Source organism: Lipotes vexillifer, unplaced genomic scaffold (assembly GCF_000442215.2).
Source record: "Lipotes vexillifer unplaced genomic scaffold, Lipotes_vexillifer_v1.1 scaffold329, whole genome shotgun sequence".
Classification (NCBI taxonomy): domain Eukaryota; kingdom Metazoa; phylum Chordata; class Mammalia; order Artiodactyla; family Lipotidae; genus Lipotes; species Lipotes vexillifer.
The window spans coordinates 4575921-4584371 of record NW_006774067.1 but is presented as its reverse complement, the minus strand read 5'-3'; the positions used below and the strand labels follow the sequence as shown (position 1 = coordinate 4584371).

General features: G+C 48.5%; 1 protein-coding gene across 1 annotated transcript in view; it reads left to right on the top strand.

The window, feature by feature from the left end:
* Positions 1-1343: 1343 nt before the first annotated feature.
* The window catches only part of TRHDE (thyrotropin releasing hormone degrading enzyme), a 409484-nt gene continuing 402376 nt past the window's right edge, over positions 1344-8451 (top strand). The window contains exon 1 of the mRNA XM_007448769.1: positions 1344-2260. Within this exon, the coding sequence (XP_007448831.1) occupies positions 1344-2260 (917 nt within the window). The remainder of the gene's footprint in view (positions 2261-8451) is intronic.

Here is an 8451-nt window from a genome sequence, read left to right as displayed (position 1 = left end):
CTCTGGCGAGCTTGGTGTGAAACCTGAGACAGCTACGTCTCCCCAGCCGGATCTTCCTTTGCTTCTTGGCATCAATAGCCAAAGGCTCCAACGATGCCTCCGGGGAAGCGCGGTGGGGCTAAAGAGTCCGGAAGAGGGGTGACTGCGGGGCTTGTTGCGCTGACGATTTACAGGGTACCTCTTGCACGCGGCTCAGCCATCCCCTCTGTGGCTGTGTGTGTCTGGTGTGGCAGAGCGGAGAAAAGCTTTCTCATCTCCCAGCGCCTTCCTCTGCCGCTCAGCCGCTCTCCTCTGCCGTCTTCCCAGTCTCCTCGCGCTCTCTCGCTCGCTCCTTTGCCTTTCTCGGGGAGTTTCAGTCCCTGAATGCAGCCAGAGTAGCTCTGGCAATCTAGACCCGGAACCTGTGTGTACACGCTCACGCACACACGCGCGCACACACGCACACTCACTCGCACACACGCACTCAGGTTCTCCCCACGGGGACACAGAGCAAACCCGGAGCTTCATCTACCTGAAGGGGATGGCCCGGCCGGACACTTCCTGCGCACTTGTCATCTCCGCAGGTCAGAGCAACGTCGGAACTAGGGAGGCTCGCTGTCCGCTGTGCAACCTCACGCTGTATGCCGCCACCTCTGCTTAAAGTGTCCAGGCTGGAGCAGAAGGCTTCTCCAGGTCAGATTTCCGGCGCAGCTCTGCGGCCCTGGGACTTCACTGGGCTGGTTCACCCCGGTCTCTTCCTCCCGGCCATCCTCTCGTCCCCGCCTGCGGGGTGCATGGCTCGGGCGCCTCCGCTGCTGCTGCCGTCGCCGCTGCTGCTGCGAGCACATCCCACCCAGAGGACTGAACGCCGCCGCTGGAGTGGGGAGAGAAAGCGGCAGCCCTAACTTCCTTCTCCATCGCTCCCTGTACTTGCCAGCCGAGGACCCGCGGGAAGGCTCCCGCGGAAAGACAGGCGAAAGCTCTGCGCAGGGGTCTGCGAGCTAGAAGCCGCAGGCGCACGGGGGCGGGGGCAGCATGTGCCCCTGAGCCCGGCGCCCGCCGGAGAAGTAGCGCGCGTTGGGGCGAGCGAGACGCTTTCCAAGTTGGGCGCGTCCCAGAGCTCGCCGCCCCGCGCCTCCGCCGCCCGTGTCCGTAGAGAGGCGGGGCTGATGGGAGGCGCCGAGGTTGCGGTCGCCTACGGCCAGAGCCCGTCTTAAAAGAAGCCGGGCCAGTCTCCCCAGGGTCCCAGCTGGCGTCGCGCCCTCCGCCCGCGTGCGCCCTCTGATGCCTGAACTGGCGGGGGCCTGGGTGGGCCCCCCGCGGGAGGTGCCGGAGGGGGCGGGGGAGGAGCGGGAGGCGGTGTGATGGCCCTGGACGGCGAGCGGGGGGAACAAGAGGAGGAGAAGAAAAAGAAGAAGAAGAAAAAGAAGAGGAAGAAGGCGGCGGCGGCGGCGGCGGCGGCGGCGGGGGCTAAGAAGAGCAGCTCACCCTTCGCGGCCACGATGGGGGAGAACGACGCCGCGCTGCGGGCCGGCGGCAGAGGCCTCTCCGACCCGTGGGCGGACTCCATGGGGGTGCGACCGCGCACCACCGAGCGCCACATCACTGTGCACAGGCGGCTAGTGCTGGCCTTCGCCGTGTCCATCGTGGCGCTGCTTGCGGTCACCATGCTCGCGGTGCTGCTCAGCTTGCGCTTCGACGAGTGTGGGGCGAGCTTACCGCCCGGCGCCGACGGCGGCCCCGCCGGCTTCCCAGCGCGCGGCGGCAACGAAAGCCTTCCGGGTTCGGCCCGGCGCAACCACCATGCTGGCGGAGACTCCTCGCAGCCCGGGGCTGGCGGGGAGGCCAACCCTGAGACCCCGTCCGCCCGGCCGCCGTCGGACGAGGAGCGGCAGCAGTGGCAGCCGTGGACACAACTGCGCCTGTCGGGCCACCTCAAGCCGCTGCACTACAATCTGATGCTCACCGCCTTCATGGAGAACTTCACCTTCTCCGGGGAGGTCAACGTGGAGATCGCGTGCCGGAACGCCACTCGCTACGTCGTGCTGCACGCCTTCCGTGTGGCGGTCGAGAAGGTGCAGGTGGCCGAGGACCGGGTAGCCGGGGCGGTCCCGGTGGCCGGCTTTTTCCTCTACCCGCCAACCCAGGTCTTGGTGGTGGTGCTGAATAGGACTCTGGACGCGCAGAGGAGTTACAATCTGAAGATCATCTACAACGCCTTGATCGAGAACGAGCTCCTGGGCTTCTTCCGCAGCTCCTACGTGCTCCACGGGGAGAGAAGGTACGGAGGGAGGCGGTGCCCGGCACCGCCCCACCCAGCCAGGCTGTTCGATACCGCCGGGCAGCCGGCCACCCAGGGACCGGGCTAGCTTCGGATACCCGGGAAGCGAGGGATGGGGGAAGGAAGCGAAGGTGAGGTATGGCCATCACCCAGAACTCTCGGGGTCTCCCAGGTGCCTGGGCTCTCCCTGCGGCCACCTCCACAAACTCACTCACCAGTGCCAAATGCCACTCCTCCTCTAGGCTGGGACCCCCTGCCCCGTCAAAGTTCCTTAACCAGCCTGGGGCACACAGCAATTTTTTTTTTTTTTTTTTTTTAAAGGGTAGTGTGTAATCTGAGCGACGTCGGGCCAGGGTGACATCAAAAGCCTGCCTAGTTACCATCGAGGGAAAATTCGTGAGCCCCAGAGGCCCCGGCAGCAGCGCATCCCGGTTAGATGTCAGGACAGGGCAGGCAGGGCAAGATCCTCCCCTCCCCCACCATGCCCGTTTCTGGAAGGTGCAGAGTATTGGATAGGCTCTGGCTCCATGAAGTTTTACAAAACTGGAAGTTGAGATTCTGGGCAGTAAGAGCCAGTCCCAGTGACAGAGTAAGGGGGTGGGGGTGGGCTGGTGGTGGTGCTGGCGGCTGCCACGGCCAGTGCCAGTGAGAAATGTTCTTGCACTCTGGAGTCCTAACACAGAGTGACTCCAGTTTTGTTCACGAGTTAGTGCCTCTGGAAATGGCTCCCGCGGTGAAAGGGGGAAAGCTAACCGTCAGTCTCAAATGCCTTGTTAGTGAGTGCCTTTGATGCTTTTTAGATTTGGGCAGTATTCTGTTTCTTCTTATCTTTTTTTTTTTTTTTTTTTTTTTTTTTTTTTTTTGAGAGGCTGTGGGGCTTTCCATCGCTTGTTTAGAGCTTAGACTTCAGAGTCCAACAGAACTGGGTTCAAATCTCAGCTGCAACTCTACTTGTGGTGAAGGCTTGAGGAAGCTGATTAAGCTAAGTCACCAATTCCTGACAATAACAGCCTCTAGTGCTTAATGAGCATCCTGTATTAACTCAATCTCACAAGAACCCCATGAGATAGATGCTATCAACACTCCCTATTGTACAGATGGGGAAATGGAGGCACCAAGAAGTCGAGTAACTTGTAACATCGTGAGCCAGCAAAGCAGGTTTTAGACTCAGGCAGTTTGGCTGCAGAACCTATACTTTTAGTTTTAACTTGGGGAAATAATAATAATACTATCCGCATAGGATTGTTGCAGGTGTCCACAAGTAAATGCATTGAAAAGCACTTAACTCTGTACTTGGCACATAGAGTGCCCACTCATGTTATGAGTGTCCTGTGGTATAAGCTCTCAAGCATGTTGTTGAATGAATAAACAAGTGATTCTTGCTTTTTTGCCCTAGCCCATTGCATTTAAAATAACTTTGATTAATTAAATGGCTGTAGGGCCAGGGAATAACCAAAATGAACTTAAAAATGAAGTCAACAACCTTAGGAGTGGAGGCAGGTTGGAGATTAGTAATGATGCCACTGGCAGAGCCTCCCCTGTTCTCAAGAGAGTCTCACAACAGCAGAAAACTTGGGATCAGAGCAGTCCAGGGCTCCTGAGGTCAGCAGCTTTGGCAGTGGAGAGCTGGGACTCAAACTTTGGTTTTCTGATCCCTGGACCAGGGCTCATGATGTCTGGAAGCTCTCAGAAGAAGCTGATATAGTATAAGAGGCTAGGGAAATTTCAGTGTGTTGTAAGAGAACACAAAAGTGTTAGTATTTATAGAGTCCTGTGGTGTAACCTCATCTAAATAAATTGTCCAATGCTTTAGTGGTTGTATGATAATTAAAGTCTCCTATGAGTGAATGTATAAATTATTCACTTTCAAACTCCTAAGATCAGAGGTGGATAATTTAAACCCTCTCCCACCACTTTCTCTGACATATTCTAAAGAATACAGATTAAAAGGATTAAAAAGAAAATCCACGATCATATCAAATTTGGGGGAAAAGCATAGAAGGCACATTTGCATGTTATGTCAAGATGTCAGTAGTGGGAGTTGCATATAATTACTGATAAATCTTGCTGTGGTGAAATAAATACTTCCAGAAAGTCCTGTTTTTTGAGCCATGCCAAAATATATTTGGTGGAACTGAGCTTGTTTTGGTCCGTGCTTTCAAACGAACAGGACTCTTAAAAAAATACCAGATGTTCCCATTTGACCCATAACTGATTTCTTGTACCCTAGTGCATATTTGTATTCAAACTCTCTCGTTCAGTTTTCCCCAAAGATGGTTGAGAGTTTAACCTAGTGCACATGTGGCTAAACTCTGCATCCCAATAGTTGTGCAGGATTTGCTGTTTCTGGAGATCCCAGGGTGATTTTATTTCTAAACAGCCTCTTAGAGAAAGTACTTGTTCCTCTTTTTTCCCCTTCATTCCAAAAGGACATAAATGCAAACTCTAAATTTTCATTTGATTAGTGATTACATATCTTGGTCTTTAGTTAGTCAGAATTTTTACCAATTTATCAGATAATTTCTGGAATGAAAATAAATATTTAATCTGGCAATGGGGAGTCACAATGAGCAACCTGAAATATTTAAAAAGATCAATACTACCATTCAGTCTACCTTACTTAGTCTATATGGAAACAACTTGTTAATAATCAATCTGATTCTTTGACTCACTCCTTAGAGGTCTGAGAGATGTAATTTGGGTCAGGCAGGAAAATTAGACTTCACTATGTGCTGTATGCCTTTGACCCTTTGAAGGTTTCCTGGTTTTGTTCTACAGGGAAGACTTACCTCTCCTGGTTCCCATATTACAATAAATGTTGGAAGACAAGCTCCCGGTTAGAACCTAAGGCTTCTCCACTTGAGGCACATCTTTTATTCTCAGTTAATCATTTGGCTAAAGGGAAATTCACCACTTGTTGAATATTGAAAATAAATTCTCTTAAATTTGAAATGCTTACATACAGCAGAGTAAATTACAGAGTAAATTCCCTCTGTTAGGCAGAATATATACTCCTTTTCCCTCAGGTAGGTGGGCAGCAGGCAGATGCGGAGGGTGTGTATTCATGCCATAATATCCTATAGTAGAATATGCTTGCTTAGAATTAGGCAAAGTCTTCATTTACCTGAAGTAATTGCCACTTTGGGGCAGCCAGATGGCGAGCATACCCATGTTCAAAGTAGGGTACCTTAATTTAGATCCAGATGGCCGGATTGAAAGAGGAAATTTACCCAAAGTAAATGAACATTTTATTCACTTTCAAAAGGGAGACTGTTTTTCTGTGACAAACTTTGGGTCTGTGACATGCCACAGTGACAGAAGACAGGATGAAAAAAGGAGGTCTTTTTCTGTCAAGGGTTATTTAGAGACAAACCATGATCTCCAAGTAAAATGAGAAGATAAAATTGTGGTTCTCAAAGAGAATTGCCAAAAACTCCTTTGCAAAAATCTTGTGGAGAGCATAGAGGATTTTATGGGTAGTCATTGATCATTTGTGGTATTAGCATACATGGTTTGGTGCCTTGTACTTTTTCTGGAGTGAATTAATAATCATGGTATTTAATAAAAACAAGAAACCCACCATGTTTTTATGTTGAAAGCAGCCCCATTTCTCCACTTACTCTGCTGAGGAGATATCTTTACATAAGCAAGTTGAAGTAAATGGCTTTTTGCCCCTCTAAAGAGGGCTCGGAACTGAAAAATCTGGGAGAATGGTTTGTTTCTTTGAAAACTTTTTATATGATTCCTTAATGGACTTAGCTCATTGTTTTCTTGTCACTGCACGCATAACCATATGGCCAAACTGAGTCCAGTGTTGGGTTTTGGTCACAATTCAAAGTGCCACCAGTAAACTAAATCTAGAAACTATTGGGGGAAAGAAAGTTTTGACCATTTAATAATCACTTATTCAGGGAGGAAAATCCATACAACTGGTGTTTGTCTTGCTGTGCTTTTGATCACCTTGGATAGTAATAGAGTATACCTTATTTCTGAAAGAGTTAAATTAATTTGCCTGTGTTTTTATTTATTCAAAACAACTCTAAACAGGGCCTATATGCTCTGGATCTCTTTCAAGCAAAGATAGACCTGTGACTGGTTTCCCTGTGTTGGATTTGCATAACATATTTATTTCCTCAAATCAGTTTTTGCCACCGTGTATGTGGTTGGGCTTGAGACAACAGTACAGGGCAACAGTTTAGGTTTGCTTGAGGATGATGATGACATTTGGACGATATTTGTCTCTAAGAATAGGACTCACTTCTTTAAGCATGGCTTTAAAGAATGGTATAAAAAGAGTGAAGAAGAAATAGACTACCTTTAATGCATAAGTGTTTGACAGTCTGTAAAGAAGGGCATCCCTCCATAGCCCCAGGCTCATCCTCCTACCCACCAGCCATGATCATCACCTTATTGTCCTTTTAATTCTTTGTGTGTCCTTTACATCCTTTCAGACTTACAGTAGTGGCTGGGTTCTTCCAGAGTTTCTCAAAGACCCATGCAATCCTGCTTTTTGCCACTAGAGAGTGGCTGCTCTCTCCAACAGAATTTTGCTACATAGGATTTGAGAGAATATAAAGATGCAAAACACTTCTTGCCCTTCCCAGTTCTTTGGACAATCTGAAATGATTCACAGACAGGCACAGCTGGATGCTGGTGAGTTGGCTGTGAGAGTGAAATAAGACTGACAAGATCTTACTGAGTGGGGCTGAATTGAGGTGGAGGGTCCCAGGCTCCCCACTCCTGCCCTCCTTGCCTCCAGGTGTGCCTTCTCAGTCTCTGAATAAACAAGGGGCCTCAGGGTTTAAGGAGCTCCGGCAACAGTTGTGCCGGGACAGGGGAGAATGGATTCCTCCCAGTACAGACCTATGTTGATTTGCGGGGTGAAGTTTTAGTTTAAGTATTCGGATCTTTCCTCATGACTACACACTCAAAAAAAAGAATCATAGGATGGAAAAAGAATGAAGTTGTAAAATTGCCACTGTTGGTTACTTTTTATCTCTTTAAGAATAAGTGAGCCACTTTTAGTTGTGTTGCTGGGTGGAAAGGGGTGTGTGTGTGTGTGTGTGTGTGTGTGTGTGTGTGTGTGTGTGTGTGTGTATGTTCAGGGACTCTGGAACCAGACTGCCTCGATTTATGTCTTGACTCTGCCGTTTATTAGCTTTATGACCTTGGCCAAGTTTCCTAAATGTTCTGCGTCTGGTATTCTTATCTGGAAAATGAGGATAATGATATGCTCTTTCATGGGGTTATTTGTGAGGATTACATGAGTAAAGTAATAAAGCACTTAGAATGGTGTCTGACAACTAGTAAGCACGTTTGTGGGTATGAAATACGATTATACTGTTACATGACTGGACATCTACCCTTAGAGCTGGTACAAGGTCATTTAGGCTCAATGTTTTTGCCTTAGGTTTCCCCTTACTAGCAAGACAGTGGGAAATGGTCACTGTGGACCTCCCTTCCACTGCTGTTTGTTTTGCCCCCCTAAGCAGAGTTCAAAAGATGGGGGAGAGTTAGAAGCAGAGCCCTTCCACAGTGAAGAAGGCAGAGAAGAGAAAGGCTGTGCTATTTCACAGCTAGAGAAGCTCCATGCTTGGTCCAGACACTGAGATGGAGAGGATTGAGGGAGTGGGAAGAGTGTGTGAAACAAAAGGAACTCACAACTCTGATTATGGCCCTGCTCTCTGTCAGCAAACCAGCTACCAAAGGGTCAGGAGGGTGCCTTCCTTGTCACTGGAAGCTGCTACAGGAAAAGAAAAACTCCAAGTACCAAGAGAAAGGCACATCAGTTGTTAGATACTGTTTTCAAGACTTTGTGAGTTCCACCAGTAGTAGTACTTTATAATACTTACATAATACTTTTTCTCTTTCCACTATTAAAGAAATGAATCGCAGACACTAGTTTATTTATTCTTATGAAAACCTAATATTATGGCACAGGAAAGAAATTTTAGTGCATTCGTAATACTCTTCATCAATGGTGATCAAGTACTCATGGCTCATTTTCGATAACAGTATTTAGTGTATAAAAATGAAAACAATCATGAATTTTATGCTCTGTTTTTATAACACGATTATTCACATGTGCACCACTTCCTACATATATTTTGCTGGCATTATTGCATTATGTTTTTAGTTTACTAGAATGGTTATTTAAAAAACAATGGACTACCTGCTTGCTTATAGCACTG